The 23,100-nt window shown below is 31.1% G+C and overlaps 1 protein-coding gene and 1 non-coding gene across 3 annotated transcripts in view; both read right to left on the minus strand.

Annotated features, from left to right (window-relative positions):
* Positions 1-4,704: 4,704 nt before the first annotated feature.
* The window catches only part of LOC123703778 (protein amalgam-like), a 120,475-nt gene continuing 102,079 nt past the window's right edge, over positions 4,705-23,100 (minus strand). Inside the window, exons 3-14 of one of the 2 annotated variants that reach the window (XM_045651927.1) lie at positions 16,862-16,963; positions 15,874-15,984; positions 13,865-13,973; positions 13,126-13,262; positions 12,270-12,385; positions 9,810-9,957; positions 9,332-9,422; positions 8,545-8,683; positions 6,972-7,127; positions 5,806-5,977; positions 5,276-5,308; positions 4,705-4,933 (exon numbers count right to left, since the gene is read on the minus strand). In XM_045651927.1, the coding sequence (XP_045507883.1) occupies positions 4,854-4,933; positions 5,276-5,308; positions 5,806-5,977; positions 6,972-7,127; positions 8,545-8,683; positions 9,332-9,422; positions 9,810-9,957; positions 12,270-12,385; positions 13,126-13,262; positions 13,865-13,973; positions 15,874-15,984; positions 16,862-16,963 (1,394 nt within the window). In that variant the 3' untranslated portion in view covers positions 4,705-4,853. Of the gene's footprint in view, positions 4,934-5,275; positions 5,309-5,805; positions 5,978-6,971; positions 7,128-8,544; positions 8,684-9,331; positions 9,423-9,809; positions 9,958-12,269; positions 12,386-13,125; positions 13,263-13,864; positions 13,974-15,873; positions 15,985-16,861; positions 16,967-23,100 lie in introns of both variants that reach the window. The other variant, XM_045651926.1, reaches the window with a different exon arrangement.
* Positions 18,926-19,002, minus strand: Trnap-cgg. The gene is given in 2 exon segments: positions 18,926-18,961; positions 18,966-19,002. It is a non-coding gene; the product is annotated as a tRNA-Pro (tRNA).

The following is a 23,100-nucleotide window of genomic DNA, read 5'->3' on the forward strand; positions in this document are numbered from 1 at the left end:
AATATTCCACATCCCGGCATTACCAACATTAGCCGTTAATCAAAGGTATATTAAGCATTTATGTTACGATTGCAAGGAAACAACCGTTTACGCACTGTTAAATAATTCAAGTTTCACTTATACACGTGATGTGTATAAATATAATCGTTTAGGCTTTTAGAGGTAATTAACAGACATGCGATCACATACCACTACGTACTAGTACTTTGCTAATTTTATTGTAAGTTTACACGGTATTATGAATAATTTATTTGGTGGTCATGGATATGTTATATTAATTGGTGTGGATTGAGAAATTATGTGTGTAGGGTTGTAGGCATTTTTTTATAGGGAAGACCCGTCTTCGTGTAAATGTCCTTGAGTACCACCAGCAGCTCTAAATTGTTTTATGATATACCTAGTAGCAGTCCGCACTAGGAATATTATAAAATAGGAATAAACGAAATCGGTTCAGCCGTTCTCGAATTTTGCGCTTAGCAACATATTTGGTGATTCATTTTTATTATATAGAAGATATGTACATAAGTAGTTATACAGGGTGTCCCACTGTTGGTATACTAAGCGCGAAGGGACTTGTAGTTTTACATGCACTGATCACGTAAAAAATAATAAAACAACCAAATTACGTCAAAAATTTTTTCCATGTTTTCTTCTCTAACTTCGCGCAGCCGGAATATACCTACCGACGACCGACCGACCTATTAAGATTTTTTTGTAAATATTAGGTTACCTACTTAATAAGTTATCTAAGTATGTTTTTGTTCAACGTTTTCAAATTACATGAGGTATTGCGGACAATTAACGATATTAACATTCCAATTAATTCATTTAGCTTGAAGTTTAAGTTAATTACAACGCTAAACGCTTATTAACTAACGTTTATTTTGAGGTTACAATTTTAATCGAATCAATATTATTTCAATAATTATGATTAATCGCCTATAACTAGGTTATGTTACTAAAAAAATAAATAATTATTATAATAGGTCGATACCGATTTCATACATCATTCTACATAAACCTAAACTAGCTGCTCCGCGCGGTTTCACTCCCGTGGCTCCACTCCTGTTGGTCGTAGCGTGATGATATATATAGCCTATAGCCTTCCTCGATAAATGGGCTATCTAACACCGAAAGAATTTTTCAAATTTGAATTGATAAGAAGTTAATGGAGAAACAATTTTATGATATTCAAGAACTTATTACATTGCGGAATCTGTGACAAGGAAGAATTAAGCGCGTCACACACTGTGAAGATACTATAATATTTTATGTTAAGATTCTCTAATATAAAATATTACAGTATCTTAAGGTATCCGGTATCAGCGTTCTGACCTTCATTTTTCTTTTTGTCATTGCCTACTAAGACCCCTGTAGAACCGCCATCCTGTTACAAATGACCCGAAATTTTGTGTCACGTGTTTTAGTGTAGTATCTTCACCGTGTGTGACGCGCTTTAGTGACGTTTCACAATAGTGACGCGTAGAATTTGTGTAGTGTTGGTGTAGTGTAATTTAACTTATTTCCATTTAAATATTTGCACACCCAGATAGTGGGTAGAATGTATGCGCCTCAACATTTTAATAACACCTTTTTTGTAACTACATTCTTGTAAATAAATGTAATTTGAATTTGAATTTGAATTTGATTTTTGTATGGATAAGTGAAAGTGCAGATGACGGCATTTGGAGTATTTATAGATTTGAAATGTCACTTTTATTATTACGATTATTTTGATTGTATTTTGTCACATAGAAATATGCAAGCGGTATGACAATAAAATGTACAGATTTTAAATGTTATTAAAAAGTAGCTCTATGATCACACAGAGCTCAATGTAAAGCCTCAATACCTCAAGAAAGGTTACATATGAAAGGAAAAGGTGGTAGGAAATATCAATGAAAGGTTACTAATAAATAAAACAAAGGCATATGTGTAATTATTTACAAACATTAATCATTTATTTAAGACAAAATATCCTTCTGATTATAATATAGAAGGCACCACATAACTTGTACATCAAATTTTTATATAATAACAGGACCTGCCGATTTTTTAATTATAAATATATTCAAGATAGAAAAAAAAAACCTTCAAATAAGTACTTAAACAATATTACTAAAAAAAATTTTAAAAGGTTGTGTATGATAAGAAATAATTTCTGATATGGTAGACTCTAAAATTAATAAAAAGATATTTTTAAAGCAAAGTCCTGAATATATTTATAATTATCACAATAAAATTTATATTGGAACACACGATCTGATTACAGATTTATTTAATAAAATTAATCACAATAATATATAGTGATTTACGATAGAGATAACTGTCACATAATAAAATCACAAAATATTACCAATCATAATACTGCAAAATTAATTCAGATTGAGTGTTGCCAATATAAAAAAGGAGTATGGTAACAATATTTTGTAATCTGTGACCAACCGTCACTTTTATTATTTATCTGTATTAGCATCAATGATAAAAAATGTTAGGAGAAGTTTTATTTTTTATTAAAATTACTAATTCGAGGCTTTTTATGTGCGTAAGAGAATTTATCTAATTTGTTCATTGTTTAAATTATTATTTATTACAAAATATGCAATATTTTAAAATAAAAATACTAGATGTCATTTATGGTTAAAAATTAAGTCATGTTTTTAAATAATAATTTTTGTTAATTATTTGATATTTTAATGTGATTAGGAAGAAAGGTTTTCCTAAGTCTAATTGTACTATTAAATTGTAATCTCGTTTCCGATTTTCCAATGTCCAAGGAAAAGTTATTAAAATGCTAAAAATATATTGCCATCTCATATAATTCAAAACAGAAGAAAGAGATGGCTATATTTACCATAAAATCCGACGATTGAAAAATCAGCCGTGGATTAAAAACATTATTTACTTCACTCTGTACTTTATTAACACCATTTTAAAAATAACAACGAGCTAAACATTACAATAAGCATTAAGACTAGTAAATACTACATCCTTTGTATTATCGATAAAATTTAGGCCAGCACTATTTAAAATCTATTTTATCTATGCAAAATATATAATAATAACAATTAAAAAAATCAAAATAAATACTATTTTTGGAATAAACGTTTAATGGTATTCTAAATTCAAAAATATTCGATATATTTTTTTTCATAACACAGAGTTGTTAGGCCAGTAATAGACAAAAAGAGTAAAGCGTTCTTATAATATTTTTGGAATTATTTTTTTTATATAATTTTTCGATAATACAAAGGCAACTGGAACATCATGGGTAAAGCACATCGTATCTATTGTAGGCACAATTCAAGGCTTTCACTGGTAATTAATTGTAATTAGTATCATTATTATGGCTTCCACCTCTATGAGTTTAAAAAAATGTGTGCGTGTACTAGTGTACACACGTAAGAAGTGAAACTTCTTTATGACCTTATTTTTCAAAAAATAATTTACTATATGCAACTTTACAAGAATAGGTATAGGGATAAGAAAAAGATGGCGCGTAACGGAAAAATGTCATGCGTAACGAAAAAATGTTACACTAAATTTTTTTCCAACCCCGATAAAAAAAACTGGATATTTCTACTGTATGATATTTCAACAAAAATATACTTTACTTTAAATTTTTCAAAACTGATACAATTGAAACTAATTATTATCTATAATTTAAAATAATGACTGCACTTTCAAAATAGAACCATAGATAAGAAATTCTAAACTGTCACTCATAGAGATGGTAATTAACTATTATTTAAAATCTATATAAAATTCACTGTCACTAATGCATTAACTTTAAAACATCACGTATTATATGAATTAATAACATTTGAATTGACTCTCCGCCATTTTTAAAAAATTTTGCTAGTTTATTTTTAATTTGACATTGACATAAAGTCGTGTATTGCCAGTGCAGAAAAAAAAAGGATTTTAGCCAATCATTATCAATAATTGATATTGTTTTATTTTAGAATAGCGATAAATATACAATAATGATTTATTTTTTGCAATTTTCGAAGAGTCAATTCAATGCGTTTTTACAATTACGTAAGCGATACGAATAAATATTTATAAGCGTTAATTAAACGAAATAAACTTAAAACTATATGTGATTAACTTAATTACACTTTGGTAATAATAACCTATGATTTTAATTATAATAACGTGAGATGCCTAAATTAATATAAGCTAATTGCATCGAAGTAATTGTTCTTTGTTCGAAATAATTAAAAAACAATTTGAAAAAATATTGTCTATGAAATTGATTGATACTGTATTTAAATATTTGTTTGTTTTTTTTTTTTGAAAAATATACTGTACCTAAATTTAATGATTGTTTTTTTATATTAAAATTATTTAAAAAAAAAGTGTATTAAAAGTACTCCGATGCATTTTGTATTTTAATCAGAGTTAATTGATATTATAATAAATGAAATATTTACAAAAAAAGAAAAGTCGCTGCAATAAAATGGTTTAAAACTAATTTTCTTTAATACAATTAAGTATCTTGGCGTTCCGATTTTTGTACTTTTAAAAATGTATATTTTATTCGTAATTGGAAACAGCTAAAGCGAAATTTTATCTTATTTTATTAGTCAAATACGCTTAGCCTCTATGAATTAGTGAACAATTTTGAAGAAAATTCAAACTTGAAAATGAATGAATAATTTAGAAATTATTAAGAAGATAACATTATAAATTCTTGATGTAAAAAAATTATAATTGTATTTTTCGATAACTAAGAAAAAAATCTAAAAAATATTGTAATAATTGTATTGACTAATAAAATAAGATATTACAGCGGAATTGTCTTAACACCGATACGCCTCTAAATAAATAATATTTAAGCTACTTTTCGTTTAAAATCGCACCAAAACGTAGATGAGTGGGAGTAGAGCGAACGACGGTCGAATTGAGAATGCACTGCTCGGCAAATATACTGAAAAAATAAGAAAAAGTATATATTATAACAATTTTTTCAGATAAAAAGTAAAGTCCCAAGTCCGTTAGTGGGGTAAAGGGCAGATGCATTATTGATCTGTTTCAATAATCGATTTTCTTTAGCGACACGTATGTGATCAGCCTTCTGTGTCCTGCCAGACCGAGACATTTTTATCTTCGTCTCCACCGGGAATCGAACCCAGGACCCCTCGGTTCTACGCTCACGCGTCAACCACTGTACCAAGGAGGCAATTTTTGAGATAAGAGATATCTGATTCAGAATTAAAACTATAAAAATCATAGGTTTAAATAAAAATAAAACATAAAAAAAAATATTTACCTGATGCAGGTCGGATGTACTCCGGTTGCGCTTCTAAAATAAAAACAAAAATAAAGTAAAATAAAATCAAAGAACAAAACGAACAAAAGAAAACAGTAAAAGGGATGAACTTAAAAATGATTAAGTAGGTTAAATAAAAAATAAAAATGTAAAAATAAAAAAAGTCAAGACTTAAATGTCCAATGTCAGGTAAACGCAGTGAACGCATGCATTTTTTCCGTAAAACTTCGCAGATTTTTTTGATAATTTTACGAATTTAATATTTTTATAAATAAAGTTAATCATCAAGGGTAAATCACATTTGATGATTGCAAAAAATAAATAACACAATAAAGTCAATAACCCTACTTACTATACCATAATTAATGCGTAAGTATATGTCTGTCAATTCCGTTTCCACGCTTCAACCACTAAACTGATTTACTACAAATAACGTTGAGACCTTAGGAAGTACAAAAAATAAACCGATTTGGATGAAATTAGGGAAGTTTGAGACCTGAAAAAGGACAAAAAATGATAAAAAATCTCACCGATATCAACAACAGCGCTAGCGTGTTCGCTCCAACTCTTGCTATTCTGCACTTTGACGGCCACTTCGTATTTCCCCGCGTCTATGTCCGCTGAGTCTAGCGAGTACGATATTATGTACTCGTGTTGTTGTTCTGAGGGTAGTGGTACGGAAAGTGTTCGCCATTCTTCGTCCTGGAATTATTAGTTTATAATTAACTAGCTGTACCGCGCGGTTTCACCCGCATTGCTCCGCTCCTGTTGGTCTTAGCGTGATGATATATAGCCTTATAACCTTCCTCGATAAATGGGCTATCTATCACCGAAACAATTTTTCAAATCAGATCAGTAGATCCTGAGATTAGCGCGTTCAAACAAACAAACTCTTCAGCTTTATAATATTAGTATACAATATAGATTATGTATGAAGAAAATAAATTACAACATTATTACTTCATTACTCATAATTATAGACATAGTCAAAGTTGAAAAAATGACTATAAAAATAATGAATGACTATTTATAGTCCAGTAACTAGTTAAATGACTACGACTAAGAATATTCATAGTCATTCGTCATCGAACCACTAATAGAATAAAAGGTGGAAAAAAATAGCATAAATTCTCAAATGGTCTTTGCAGTGGGAAAAAATATGAGGAAGTATGAAGGCAAAAATCTTAACGTTTTGAAATCTGACGATAAATAAGTCAGTGAAGCCGGTATCTATATATTTATATGAAATATTTTAAAGAATAAATAAATATTTCGGGACAATTTTCACACACGGCACGATCAGATCCCATACTTAGCTTTCGCTTGTGTTATGGAAATCAGATGGCTGATAAACATACATATATAATTTTAAATAAATACTTATATAGATAATTAACACCCAGACACAGAGCAAACATCTATGTTCATCACACAAATATTTGCCCCGGGTGGGAATCGAACCCACGACCTCTGGCTTGGAAGGAAGGAAACCAACCAAGCCAACCGGTCAGTCAATAGATAATAAATAGTCTCTCATACTTTACCCTGCCTTCAAATCACTCATAAATCTCATTTAAATAACACTAAAAACCTTATATAGTTCAAAAAATCACCTCAATAGCTCTTAACTATTGTTTATTTTAAACATGTTTGCGAAATCAAAAGTGCTATTTATCCTTAAAGCATATAAACTTACCCCATTAACATCTCTCAATTGCAGCTCCATAGCTTTTAGCGGCTGGTGCGAGTGCACTATCCAGGACAGTTTAGTGCCTTCGCTAGTGAAGTCTTCTACAACTGGCCTCTGCACTAGCTCAATGGATCTGTTGTGCTTGCCGAGGTTGTTTTCCGCCTGGAAATTGGAAATTCAGATATTAGGTTACTAGGTATGATAATATCAGTTGTTGATATAAATAAAAATAAATAAATAAAGCTTTATTTGTTCCATAAAAAAAATATACAATTTTAGTTACAATATCAGTTTGAGTACATTGTAGAACAATTTAGGTACTAATCTAGTTTATATAATTTAGTAAAGTTAAGTACTCGTTAGGTTTCTATATGGACCCCGTACGGGTAAAAGCCTCCCCCAAGCTTTGAGCTCTGTTAGTTTTTGATCAGAAGATAAATGATCTTACATTAAGGGTGCAAATATAAAACTTAGTTTAAAAAAATGTTGTGTGGTTTTATGAAACCACGGTAAAAGTGAAACTTTTTTTCACACTATATGTAGACATTTAACTAAAAATTATCGTATTTGTACAAATACGATAGTCACGCGACATGCGCTACACAGACCAAACAGTTTGAGACGATGTAATAAAAGTTGTTGATATAATATTATGTATTTACGGTATAGAATGTAAATAAACTATTACTATAACTACTATTAACTCTATTACTAGCATTATTACTTTTACTGAATTTTCCGTTTATATTTTAGGGGCCATCCATAAAGTACGTCACACTAATTTCATGAGTTTTTGAGTACCCCCCGTGCTTGTCACAGGTGGTCACATTTCTAAGACCCCCCCCTCCCTAGTGTGACGTCACATGTTTTGCAATTTAACATCGAAAAATTATTAAATTAAAACAGCAGTTCCGAAATTAGTTTTATTTCCATTTAAATTAAGTACTTTTTATGAAATCTACATAATATCAAATATTTGAAACAATAACAAAAAAATAAACTACCTAACGAATAAATATAAATTGTCAACAAAACAATTTAAACCGTATTGACCTAAAGATAGAGTTGGACATATTTTTTAGTTTATATAATTTATATTTCAAATTACGCGATTAGTACCTCTAGATTTTAAATGTGATGTCACGAAACTTAGGACCCCTCCCACCCCTTGTCACACTTTGTCGACCCCCCCCCCCCCCCCTCTTTACGTGTGACGTACTTTATGGATGGCCCCTTATGTACTATAATGCACAATTACATTTATAAAAGAATCTCATATTAGTTACACCACTTAAACACCAAGATCCGCTGAACGGATTTTATCTATTTTTGGTTAGTTTTTGATTCCAGTGGGATCATAATAACTGATACTAATATTATTAAGCAGAAGAGTAAGAGTTTGTTTGTTTGTTTATTTCATTCATCGAGGAAGGCTTATAGGCTATATTTCATCTCGCTAAGACCAGGAGCGGTGCACTGCGGGTAAAACCGCGTAGCACAGCTAGTATCGGATAAAACTCTGAAAAAAATCTACCCAGGCGATGTAAAAGTAAAATTTTAATTAAATTTGAATCCTTACCTCACAAGTGAAAGTTCCAAAGTCCACATCACTAGAAGGAATAACAGTTAAGTTGGAATGCTGTCCGTTTGTGCTGACGGTGTACTGACTTGAGGAATCTTCGATGAGTCTGCCATCTTTGTACCAACGGATGTGTGATCTGCAATTTTATATAAATACTATGTAGAAAATAGACCTGGAACATTATGTAAATACAGTGTAGGAAATAGGATAGTTGGAAAAATCTTAAAATTAAAACTTTCGCTTGTGTTATGGAAACCAAATGGCTGATAAATATACATAAAATAAATAAATAAATAAATATACAAATAGATTTATATAGAACTAGTTTTCCGTCCGCGGCTTCGCCCGCGAAGTCAAAGAATAACCCGCATAGTTCCCGTTCCCGTGGGATTTCCGGGATTGCGTCATTTTCCCGGGATAAAAAGTAGCCTATGTCCTTTCTCGGGTGTCAAAATATCTCCATACCAAATTTCATGAAAATTAGTTCAGTAGTTAAGGCGTCATTGAGTAACAGACAGACAGACAGAGTTACTTTTGCATTTATAATATTAATAATAATTTAAAATAAATACTTATACATATATATTTATATAGAATTAACACCCAGACACAGAGCAAACATCTATGTTCATCAAACAAATATTTGCCCAGGGTGGGAATCGAACCCACGATCTCTGGCTTGAAAGGCAGGGTCACTACCAAGCAACCGGTCATTATAGAAATACTATGTAGAACTACTATTTATTTTAAAAATAATTTAAATAAAACTTATATATATACTTACGCTGGCTCATCATGAATCGAACATTCAAGAACTGCTTCTACATTCAAATCTGAGTTGACGACAGTCCTGTGTACATGCACTCTTGGTTTGCCTGAAAAGATAAAAATAAATTATACAATTATTTCATAAATAATTTTTAATTATTATATTAGGTATGTATAGAGAATTTGAAATGTTGTCACACACAAACGACGTCCTGTGTTCTATGATGTCATGTGATCACACGTGTTGTGTTGTGATGCAGTATGACAAGTAATGTGTTCTGATGTAAAGACATGTTTTATGTTGTGATTTGTAATATCATTGTTTTGACCTCTGTAATATCCAAAATTCCTCATTAATTATGTTGTTCCTTACATAAAATTTATTATTGTTTTACTTTCAACAAATAAAACATTTCATCATATATTTTTGTTTGTTTTTCTTCCAATATCAAACATTTCATATGTTTTTTTTTAAATAATTAAATTATACATACGTAAGACATTAACAGCCAACTCCGCTTGATCATTACCAACACTATTGAACACATAGCAGTAATATTTGCCGGCATTTTGACGTTTCACGTTCCTAATGAAGACGCTGTTCGCTGTGAACTCTCCGTCCTTTTCTGTCAAACGGTGGTTCTGGAATGAGAGAGAGGGATGGATATAGAAACTGATTAACTATAGTTTTTGGAGAGAAACTTCTTTAGGCGAATTGGGAGTAAAATTTCAAGGTCGCGTCATGGCAATACCGTCACGTCATGGAGTAAGGCGACGATTTTGATATCTTAGAATCTTGCCCAAAAAGTTTCATTTCTGACAAGTGTGCTCGGCACACACGCTCTTTTTTAGAATTGCCTAGTTTCATACTGCGCCCATACTCGCTTGATACTTGTATTGTAAAATAAAGGATAGAAGTTGCATAATATACCTACTAAGTTTAATTTGTTTGTACCAAATTTATTCTCTTATTCTCTCTATGGATATAAATTTTAATATTTATTAACAGAGGTGCTATTTTCTAATTCAGACTTATAAACTATCTCTGTAGCAAATTTCATCCGGATTAGATCGGCAGTTTAACGTAAATCAATCATCCATACATCCACACAAACTATCGCGTATAGACTTCATAATTGAAGTAATATGTAGTACATAAATCATGTCCTAACATATGTTCATATAAATAAGCATACTGCTTTATCTATTCAATACAACGTTTCATTCATTCAATTTACATTCAATCGCTTGTATCAATTATATCAATTACGCAAGTTTAACTTAATTATATGGTTTTCAATCTAATTGTGCCTTAAATTATTATTTATGAATATCTTCCATCTTATTTATACTTATACTAGATTTCTGCCCGCGGCTTCGCCCGCGTTTGCAAAGGAAAACCCGCATAGTTCCCGTTCCCGTGGGATTTCCGGGATAAAAACTATCCTATGTGTTAATCCAAGTTACCCTCTATATGTGTGCTAAATTTCATTGTAATCGGTTCAGTAGTTTTTACGTGAGAGAGTAACAAACATCCATACATCCATACATCCATACTTACAAATTTTCGCCTTTATAATATATGTATATTAGATAGATTCCAAATTATAAAGTTTACATAATTTTTACATATGTACATATTTTTGGCTCTATGTGTATTATATATCTATCTATGTAAATCTTTATTATTGTTACTTATATTACGTTTATTGAGCGTAAGATCTTATAAAAAATTAATGTCTGTAAAGTTGCTATACTCTCGGTAATGGATGGATTGATTTTGATGAAATTTGATAGTTACAGTATTATGTAGGTACTCGGTTTGAAACTATTTTTATATGCCTAAGTGATAGGTAGTCCCGGTAAAACACAGTAAGCCGGGTTAGCATGTATTTAAAATATGTTTAGTCGATACATTTTTAATCCTACACAACTTTATACGTAAAGAACCCTATCATAAAGTCTCAAATATACTTCTACATCTATACTAATATTATAAACCTGAAGAGTTTGTTTGAACGCGCTAATCTCAGTAACTACTGGTCCGATTTGTAAAATCCTTTCGGTGTTAGATAGCCCATATATCGAGGAAGGTTAAATATCATCACGCTAAGACCAACAGGAGCGGAGCCACGCGGGTGAAACCGCGCAGAACAGCTAGTATTATATAACTGTTAACAAACAAGAATATAATAATATACCTACCATCATTGGATTGTCTATAAAACGAACAGACAGTCATTGACATGCCTTTGATATGTCAGTCCGTCAGACTTCGCGGAAGCACTATTTCTAGATTTACTACGACTGAACTAAAATTGAACTTGACTACGTGTGTGCTGTGATATTTATTTATCTAATGGATCGTAGGTTCTATTCCCGGTTGAGGAAACAATTAGATCATCTTATATTTACTTCTCTTATCTTCTATCTATACTTTACTAGCTGCGCTTCGCGGTTTCACCCGCGTGGTTCCTCTCCTTCCTGGATAAATTGGCTATCTAACAACGAAAGAATTTTTCAAATCGGACCAGTAGTTCCTGAGATTAGCGCGTTCAAACAAACAAACAAGGAAGTTAAGAAGGAAGATTCTCATGGAAAGAAAACACGAAAAATGGGCAGAACAATGTCTGCAGAGGCAGTTTGAATATAAAAATATTTATATGTTTTGTCCTACTTCCTATCCTACTAATATTATAAATACGAAAGTTTGTGAGGATGGATGTATGTGTATGTATGTTTGTATGTATGTATGTTTATTACTCTTTCACGCAAATACTACTGCACCGATTACAATGAAATTTATCACACATATAGAGGGTAACTTGGATTAATAACACATAGGATAGGTTTTATCCCGGAAATCCCACGGAAACGGGAACTTTGCGGGTTTTTCTTTGAAAACGCGGACGATGCCGCGGGCGGAAAGCCAGTGTATTATATAAATAACTTACGCCATTATCCCCGTCCCAAGACCAGAGGATCTGTGGAGGAGGGGAGCCAGCCGCTTCACACGTGAGGAGGAGGTCACTCCCTTCTGCTACCTTTCCGTTGTCTGATGCATAGAACCCTGTAAATTCAACAGAAGTTTTTAATGTGGAGAGTTTTAATTGAGTGCAGTGGATAGTTTATTCATTATTGTAATGTACTTTGTATCGAATGTAATTTTATGAGAAGCAATAATCGATTTATTTATTAGTTTATGTAAATATATTTTTAAGGTGAAGTTACTGTGGAAGGAGCTTTTTTCCAAGCAGTTAGTGGTTGTGTGATTTTTTTTTTCGGAGTTATTTGACTATTCATTGGTTTTCATAATTTTTCTAGAATTGTTAAGAGATGGAGGTTATCAAAAGAAGGTTGAAACTATTCTCAAAACTTCTGTATATATTCTGTCGTTTATATATTGATAAAAATGACAAATAAAAATTAAAAATATAATATGTCAAAATGTTAGGCCAATCCCTGATATTAATATTTGATCAAAAGCACATTTCTATGCGTTATTTGTTATGATACTCATACACCCACTATTTCCAAAGGCAAAAACGTTTCAACAATTGTTGTTAACTAATGTTTATTATGATTAAGGGTCGATTTTTCAATCTTTGGTTAAAATTTATCCATCCAATAAAGTATTACACGAATATTTCAAAACCTGTAAACTGTTAAATACGAACAATTAGAATACATTTTTGCAATGACCTAGTTATTCGATGAATAAATTTTAACCAACGATTGAGAAATCAGCCCTAAAAGATTTATCAGTAACTTTATCTGGAACACTTAAACAAGCAATCAATCTATACTCACGAATAACTTTAGGAGACTCAGTAATAACAATGTTGTGTTCAACTGAGGGCGGGTTCATTTGCAATATTTCACATCTGTAGGTGCCACTGTCACTTGGCTGTACATCCTTTATTAGAAGATCTGTTGAATTCGCAGCTCTGGAAGGACATAATTACTTATTTATTATGAATAAATACCTAGTCACTTAGCCTAGTCACTACATAGTATAAAACAAAGTCGCTTTCTCTGTCCCTATGTCCCTATGTATGCTTAAATATTTAAAACTACGAAACGGATTCTGATGCGGTTTCTTTTAATAGATAGAGTGATTCCAGAGGTTATAGTATATAATTTATTAGGTTATAGACAAAGTGAAGCCGCGTGAAAGCTAGTATATAATATAATGTAGAATTTCTGTTAGAAACTATAAGTACTAAGGAATAGATGTATATGCTATTGTAATGCTTAAAAAATAAAAATACACTATATTAAGTAAACATTTCACAATATTTAATAAATAAATTTAAACACACTAATTGCCGTAAATTTCAATACATAATATCTAAAGTGATATTATGAAGAGGAATCATGTGTGTTTTTGTATGTATGTTTAAAATACTGAACTGATTATAAAAATTCTTTCACTTTTAGAAAGCTCAAAATATCTCTACCTCTTACATAGTAAAAATGAAATTATCTTTCTGTATGTTGATGCAAATATGCTAAACACAAAAGTAGAATCTATTGTACAATTACTTACATGAAGAATCTATCCTGTCCGGTGTACGTCTTCAAATCTTGCTCAGTCCTTTTCAATGTTCCGATGAAATATTTCGTGTTACTCCTTGTCCATTGAACGACAACGCCATCTATAATAAAATATACATACATTACAATAATTTTTAAGAAAAAACAAAACCAATAGCTATCAAATAAAAAATAATCATCAAAATACAATAATTTTTAAGAAAAAACTTAAACACATTTAAATGAGGCTTTCAAATAAAAAAAAATCATCAAAATCGGTACACCCAGTAGAAAGTGCAGAGGTAACAAACCCAAAAAAATGTAGTTAACTTGAAAACCAAGTGAAAAATAATTTTAAACAATAACCAAAACCTCTATTTAACGAGCTTTTAATATCTTCACGTTTGTGTTTGTATGCATACCTACGAAACCTTTAGACCCGATTATTCCCACTTTATATTATAAAGAATCAGTGTCAATACACTAATTCCAAGAACTTACCTTAAACGTAATTACTATTTACTAGCGGTCCACCCCGGCTTCGCCCGTGGTACATATTTCACAATAAAAGCCTATGTTCTTTTTCAGGGTCTAAAGATTGTCTGTGCTAAATTTCATCAAAATCGGTCCAGTAGTTTATGCGTGAAAACCATACATACAAACTTTTCCTCGTTATAATATTAGTAAAGATTGAAACTACATTAATTTTATTTGTCGGTTAATAAATCAATAACAGTTTGAATTACAATTTAAATAAACGATAATGTATTCAAAACACAAACCGGAATTTCTATTTTGGCGTCACAGGATATATCCATGATACAGTTATTACGTAACACATAGTGGCCATGATTGATATATTTAGTTACTAAAATTAGGCGTTCTAGTTACTATATGTATTACTGAACTATATTATTTTCGTAACGAATTAAAAAAAGGTTTTATTTTTTTGTATCTCTTATTTAATAAAAATGAATCGCAAAATGTGTTAGTAAGCGCAAAACTCGAGGACGGCTCAACCAATTTTATTAATTCTTTTTTTATATAATAATATACCTTAAAATATGGTTCTTATGGAGAGAAAATGTAAACATTTACCACAGGCGAAGCCTGGACGGACCGTACATCTTTTACTATCCATTAACTACCTATATACGAATGCTTAAATCGACAAATGATAACTGCGTTAAAAACAACCGACTTCAAACTTGCACTTGCAAAAATGCCCATAAAATAAAAACTACTGGGCCTATCCGAATAAAATTTTTATGGGACCAATTCGACGCCATCCCGCATCGAACAAAAAAAGAATCACGTAAATCGGTTCTGAAACCTCGGAGTAATCGGTGTACATACATAAAAAAAACATACTCCTCCTTTTTTTTGAAGTCGGTTAATAAAGGAGACTCTTTTCGAATAGTTGAACACAAAAAAGAGATTTTCTCATCGTCATACCCAAAATTACCCAAATTAGCAAACAATTACTATAAAAAGCACGTCTGATTCGGCTTCCTGTGTCAGGAATTAATAATTCTGAATTCCATCATGTTTGGCAAAGTGACTCATGTTGTCAAATTTGTCATTGCTCACAGGAAAGCATAGTTTTGAGCAAGGTTTTGAGATAGTATCAGTACTAAATACCATCATCATCATTTATAGAGACTTATTTAATACAAGAAATAGATATATTGTTTGTATGTATGTAATCAATAAGCTACAAAAGTACATGAACTGTTTCAAAAGATTCACGAACTCAATAGTTACATTTTACTTATATAAGTTTTTATTCCTATTAGCGTACCTAAGGCTGTTTTATAAAAATAAATTGGTCCTTGATTTATAGCTGTATTGTATGATATTATTTCCACCTATCAATTGTTTTAAGTTTCTGTTTTCTGTTAACATTGTTTACAGTTTCTTTGCTTTCAATTTAAATATTATCTTTATTGTTATCAGTTCCTTCTATATTTCCTTCCTAACTATTATTCTCTCTCTGTATATAATAATATAACCATATCTTACCAGCGGGAGACACTTTACACTCGAGTCGCACGTTCCTTCCAATCGCCACACTGTAATTCGTCGCTTGCGTCAACATTATCGCATCTTCTACGTCTTCATCAGCGTCATTACCTGTAAAGGATTCATTTTTATGTTTGTGGGTTTGTATTTTGTATATTTTATTCCAATTATCTATTACAATTGCAATTACAACTTGGTAGAAACCAAATCTAGAATACAGTGACTGAAGCTTCTCCTCATTTCCATTAGTATGGTCAATTTTAACTGGATAAAAGACTGTTAAGTAAAACTGATATCATATTTTTTGGTTTTTATGGCATTCAAATGCTTTATAAATATAAATTTATAAAGAATAATAAGAATAAGGGTGTGTCCCTTAAGACACATAAAACTGAAAGGATAGAATAAATTCGATTGCTCAGGCGGGTCACGAGTGGCTGAGTTGGTGAGGCATCCGCCCCGGAATGGCGCGAAGGATGCGGGTTCGAGTCCCGCCTCGTGATCGAATTTTTTCTATTCTTTATAAATTTATATAAAACTGATATCGTTTTAGCAAGACTACATATCTAAGGAAACTTACACTACATGTACATGTAAATTAATTGTTATAAAATAATAATCTAGTCAAAAAGCTGTATAATGTAGGTACACAATGATCGACGGGTATAAATAATGTAGAAGAAGAAATCGCTATTTAGCGATAAGGCCGCCGTTTGTTACAATGTATCCTAGATTAAGTCTCAATTTGTAATTTTTTCAGAGCAATAGGTAAAGTATCAATAAATCAATAAAATAAATAAAAATAAAATGTATACTTTACTAGCCGAATGGAGATTTTGGCATATTACAGTAGCAGTAGAATAATTATTAGTTTGCCTGTGATATCCCATCCCGATAATATTTCGAGTTATTTCCATATTTCTACCATTTTAAAACAGAAAATATTTTGTATAATATTATATACTTGGGAAATGTTCATATATCTTACCACCATCAGCATCATTTTGCGCTTCATCATCACTGGCTTCATCAGCCAGCACATCATCGTAGTTGATATCATCACCCTCTCCGCTGTATTTGGTGTTACGCGCTTCTGTAACAATACATATATCACTATTATATAATAAGTTATTTAACACTTAAAAAATATAACAGAAATACTTGAAAAATTAAAATGTAATATTGGGACGCGTATGAAATAGAATACGGCGACAAATTTTGATAACTCAACGATCCTATATTTATAATTAATAATATTAAAGTTTATTTTCTCCTATTTTCAATCAAATCTATTTAGACTATTGAATATAAAAAAAAATAATTATTACAAAAAAGGTTGCGTAGCCCTGTATTCATTTAAAAGTACAAGCTCAGAGCTACAAATGCACACAGCTTCTCGATTAATGCGATTACATTTCAATTGAATGCGGAAATGTTCATTCCATTGACAAGGTGTGCTCAACCTATATCTATTAGTTTGATTTATTGTATTTTTAAATTGTGTTTTTTTTGTATTATTTTGTTTTTTCTTTTACTCTTCGAGCTCAAGCCCGAGCCAACACGGTTAAATTTGAGTTTATTAAATAAAAAAGTGCGTGTGTGCCGAGCACACGTATCAGAAGTGAAACTCCTTTGGCAAGATTCAAAGATATTAAAATTGTCGCCATATAATCGTCGTCGTCGACCATGACGTGATGGTATTACCATGACCTTGAAATATTACTCTCAACACGCCTAGAGAAGTTTCACTTCACAAATATTTGTTATTTAAACTGCAATTTACAATTTGGTTAAGAAATAATTTAACAAATATTTGTGAATTAATATTGGTATTAATTACTAAAAATCCATAACCTACATCATTTCTAAATACAGTGAGAAAATAAAAATTATTCCAACAATCTAATCTAATATATAATATATATATATATATAATAAAGGCGAAAGTTTGTAAGTATGGATGTATGGATGTTTGTTACTCTTTCACGTAAAAACTACTGAACCGATTACAATGAAATTTAGCACACATATAGAGGGTAACTTGGATTAACACATAGAATAGTTTTTATCCCGGAAATCCCACGGGAACGGGAACTATGCGGGTATTTCTTTGAAAACGCGGGCGAAGCCGCGGGCGGAAAGCTAGTGTTATATGACTACTTGATTAACAAGTGCTGTGCAACTGTTTGACTCAATAAAGTTATTTACATAAAACATATCGCCTTATACAGCTAAGTAATGGATAGACTAACGCTAAGCAAATACCGATGGGTTTGGTGTAAGTGATAAACGGTTGAATGAATTGATTTTTTTATTATTAAAGACAGCCAGGCAGCTGACTGCATCCTACCTGATGGTAAGTAGTGATGCAGTCTATTCATTGATAATTTGAGGTTTTCAATAAAAAATGACAAAATAATTTGTGACAAATATGAAAAATCAATTATTTATTTATTAAATTAGTTAGTATTAAGTATTAACTCCGAAACCTTTAACATTATACAGCGTACCAAAGAATTATAAAAATATACCTACTCGAAAAACAAATTCATTCTTTTGTCACAACGGAATAAAAAAAATATTTTTATATTAACACGCCTTCAGATATATCACATTCCCAACATGACACATTACCTAATTAATAATTATGTTAAATCAAATTTCCCGCCATTTAGAAAAAAAAAATATTTTTAAATCGCTGTCACAGCCGCCATCGCTCCTACTCTTTACCACAGACTATCAGAATTAAATAGGAATTCTATAGAATGCCTAGATTTCCTTTTTAGTCTAACTAATAGACAATACGACATGTTCCATAGAAACTTATTCATGTACTGATTTAAAATTTTGTTAAACGTCAATATAAGGAGAATCGATGTCGGTTTCAATTTATTTTAATGTTATTTATTCATACAATGACCCAAAACTATATGTTACAAGTTAATTTAAGTATTTATTGTATTGTGATTGATAAATCGATATGTTAGGTCCGTTTATATTATCATAGTTTTGATAGTTTTAATATAAATTTATAAAGAATAGAAAAAATTCGATCACGAGGCGGGACTCGAACCCGCATCCTTTCGCGCCATTCCGGGGCGAATGCCTGACCAACTCGGCCACTCGTGATAGTTTTAATATGTTTACCTATATAATATGATACCTAAGATAATACTAACCTGACATAAAAATTATTAAAATACATTTATTTTGTAATATTCCGCTAAACTTAAGCATTGCTGGTAAAATTTTGATGGAACTTTTAACACTTAGGTAGTTGTATTGTGAGAACCAAATATTAATAATAAAAACTTTTCATATAGACCCATTTATTTACGAAGTAAGCAATTTTATTATTAGAATTAATCAGGACATTAAAATTAAGAGGTTTTTAAAGGACAAACACACAAGGTTCTTAGATGTTGATTTAAACGTTTTGTAGGGATAAACAAACAAATTTTTTCGTCGCGGTAGGTTAGAATACCATAAAAGGTATGTTCTAAAACACCTTATTGTTGTATGTTTGGCCATTCGTACCTCGTGAAGTGTTAAAACCTCACCTATGATCATTGATAAACAAGGCCAACTGATAGAATGAAAAAAAAAACACGTGAGCTTTAAAAAACAACTATAAATAGATAGTTTAATTTCAAAGTTTATTATATATGATACTTTTCTATATTAAAAAGTAAGTTTTTAGTGTTTTACCTATAATTGTTGTAAGGTTGTCAGAAATGGAGAACGAGCGTCAACGAGCGAATGACCGGGCTCAATGGCGTGCCATGACTGAGGCCTATGTCCAGCAGTGGACAGACATGGGCTGATAATGATGATGATGATGATGTCAGAAAAAAAAATGTAAAACATAATTTTACCTGGTCATGTTTTCCTACTACTATTATAAATGCGAAAGTTTGTATGGTTGGATGTTTTTTACTCATTTAAAAGCAATTGAATGAATAAATGAAATGAATGGTCTTATTATGCACTAGCTTCCGCCCGCGACTCCGTCCGCGCGGAACAATTAAGAAAAATTAAGATTTATTTTTTTTCTACGCATTTTTCCGGGATAAAAAGTATCCTATTTTATGCCCAGGATTATAAGGTATAATTATACCAAGTTTCATCGAAATCGAACCGTTAGTTTTCACGTGATGCCTTCACATACTGACTAGACAGACAGACAGACAGACAGACAAAAATTTTTTTAATCACATATTTGGGCTTGGTATCGATCCAGTAACACCCCCTGCTATTTATTTTTTCAATATTTTCAATGTACAGAATTGACCCTTCTACAGATTTATTATATTATGTATAGATTATTTTTGCAATAATGAATTATAATTATAATTGCGTTTTATAAATAAATTAGGTTATCATTACCGGCATTAATCCAATTACCTTGTTTTTAGGTATTTTTTTATCAATTATATCTTATTGATAAAATTTTCAAATTATTTTTTCCAAGATTAAAAATAATTAATCATCTCGCTAAATGAATACGAAAAATCACAGAAACAGAATATGTTTTTTTTTTTTAATTTGTTGGTAAAGATGACGTCACAGATTAAGCTAAGTTACGTACTAGGTATGATTTTCCTACTACGAAATCTACAAATTAAACAAGACAAAAAAGTTATTTTCCCTTAAAATAAAATACACTTTTAAAACTTGTTACAATAAAGTTTTTGTTATACAAATACCAAAAAATCTACCCTCAATTAGTATATTTTAAAAGGCCCTTTGTCATTCCGTCCGTATGTATATTTATGAGTGAATGTATGTCTGTTTGTGCATACAAATAACTTAATATTATGGGCAACGAGGAAAGACTGCGTGTCGGTTTGTATACGCACGTTGCATACATATGGAAACGGCTGTGCTGTATTTGATGCGATGCTAGAGATATGTAAATTATATAGCTACCTTTTTTTCGGATCTGATGAACTCCTGATTATAATCATAATTCTATTTAATTCCCTGTAGACGTAAAATTGTCGTTTTAGACGTAAAATCGTGACAAACAAACACACATATCATATTATATCATCACTACATACTATAAAAACAAGTCGCTTTCTCTGTCCCTATTTATGCTTAAATCTTTAAAACTACGCAACGGATTTAGATGCGGTTTTTTTAATAGATAGAGTCATTAAAGAGGAAGGTTTTAGTATAAATGAAGTGTAAGGTTTCAGATAATGCGAGCGAAGCAACGGGCGGAAAGCTAGTTTATATGTATGAATTTTGAATAAAGTAGGTCAATGATACAATTACGATAAAGATTTTACAGATAAATGTGGGTAGTTATAAATGGATAGAAAGGATCAAAAACATAATGCAGGTATTGAAACTACCTACGAATTACCTTCAGATAAATTTAGGCATCTAGTCATAGCTTTTGACCTTGTTAATTTTATGTTTCTATACTAATATTATACTAATAAATGTCACGGTTTTTTGTATGTTTGTTTGCAGCGAACAAGTTACTCATAATTTCATAAACTACGTTCATAATTCAGAAAAGGCGTTGAAAAGGCGAATTCGTTCTTTCGTATTTAAAAAAATATAAATAAATGTAATAAACACGAAAAAATGTGTGTTTATTATTTTTATTGTTTATTAGTTTCCTTACACAAGCTTTGATCAATTCGACACTAGATGGCGTTGATACGTTAGTTTCAAGAAGCTTATATCTTGTATTAGTTAAAAGCTTCTTGGTTAGTTTAATATTTTTTGTATGTTAATATTATTGTATTATCTGTGCTGTTTCTTTCTTTGTTTATTTTATGATGCTGTAATAAAGCATAATAAAAAGGCTTAAATCATAATATATGAGTCATATCTTACGTAAGGATTTTGTCATCATGTGTGATGGATTGCTCATAATATAATGCTAATTTCAATTAGAATAAATACTTGAGTCACACATAAATAAATAAATAATTATGTTACTTATAAAATACACACGCATTTTAGCGATTCAGACACATGTTTTGTAAAAGCTTTCCATGCCACAATAAAATACTATATTTATAGAAAACTAGCTGTTCCCCGCGGTTTCACCCGCATTGCTCCGCTCCTGTTGATCTTAGCGTGATGATATATAACCTATAGCCTCGATAAATGGGCTATCTAACACCGAAAGAATTTTTCAAATCGGACCAGTAGTTCTTGAGATTAATAAATAGATGACACTAAACTAATTACTAACTAATCTATATTAGTATTATAAGCTGAAGAGTTTGTTTGTTTGTTGCTTAAACACACTAATCTCAGGAATCACGGGTCCGTTAAGAAATAATATTTAGTTAGTTAGATAGACTATACCTATATAATACGCTATGACAAATAGAAGCTAGGTCACTATAAAAAAACGGAATGTTAAATAAAACTTATTTTTTAGTATCTTTATAGCTTCGCTTTCACTAAACACAGGCTTTATATAGCTTGTCAAGTGTTTAGGTATCGGTTTGACACTTACCGGGGATATTAATAAGGGCGACATTCCTATCTCTATACATCAGAATTATACCGGGATGAATACATTATTAACTACTTGCTGCCTGCTGGTCTAGTGGGAAGTATATTATTTTTGAGGTCACAGGTTCGAATTTAGCGAAGGTTATAGAATTGTCAATAATAGTTTGGTTTTTTGAGAATAAATACTATTTCTTTATAGATTATGTAATAAATAATGTTACCCACATTACTCTCTACTCAGCTTTCTGTGAATTCAATCAAAATTGATGCAGCTGTTTTGGAAACGAGCCGGAATTAAGCAGATTAAATAATAGATATTTTTTTATTTAGTTTTTGTTATCTATTTCGAACGTGAGTACAGACAGACAGTAAAGACAAAAGTTAACCTAGTATCGATGTAAATTCTAAAACAATCCTTAAAAATTGAATAAATAGCCTATTAGGTTGATATTGCAGTGGTTAGGAGTCTGAGGTTGCAGACCCTTTTTTTTAACGTGAGGTAATTCGTCATGAATACCAGCTTCTTCGGGGACAGCAGCACGGTTATGTCAGACTTCTACTGACTAAAACCTCACGGCGGCCGCAGACCCTGTTCCAACGGTGAATCAAAATATCGTGAGGAAACCGACATGTCATTGAATCAAAAACGACATGTGACATACCTAACATCGTGGCCAGCGTGGTGGATTATGTACCTACCCTCATAGGAGGCCCGTGTCCCAGCAGTGGGAACGTATATGG

Source organism: Colias croceus, chromosome 27 (genome assembly GCF_905220415.1).
Source record: "Colias croceus chromosome 27, ilColCroc2.1".
Lineage (NCBI taxonomy): Eukaryota > Metazoa > Arthropoda > Insecta > Lepidoptera > Pieridae > Colias > Colias croceus.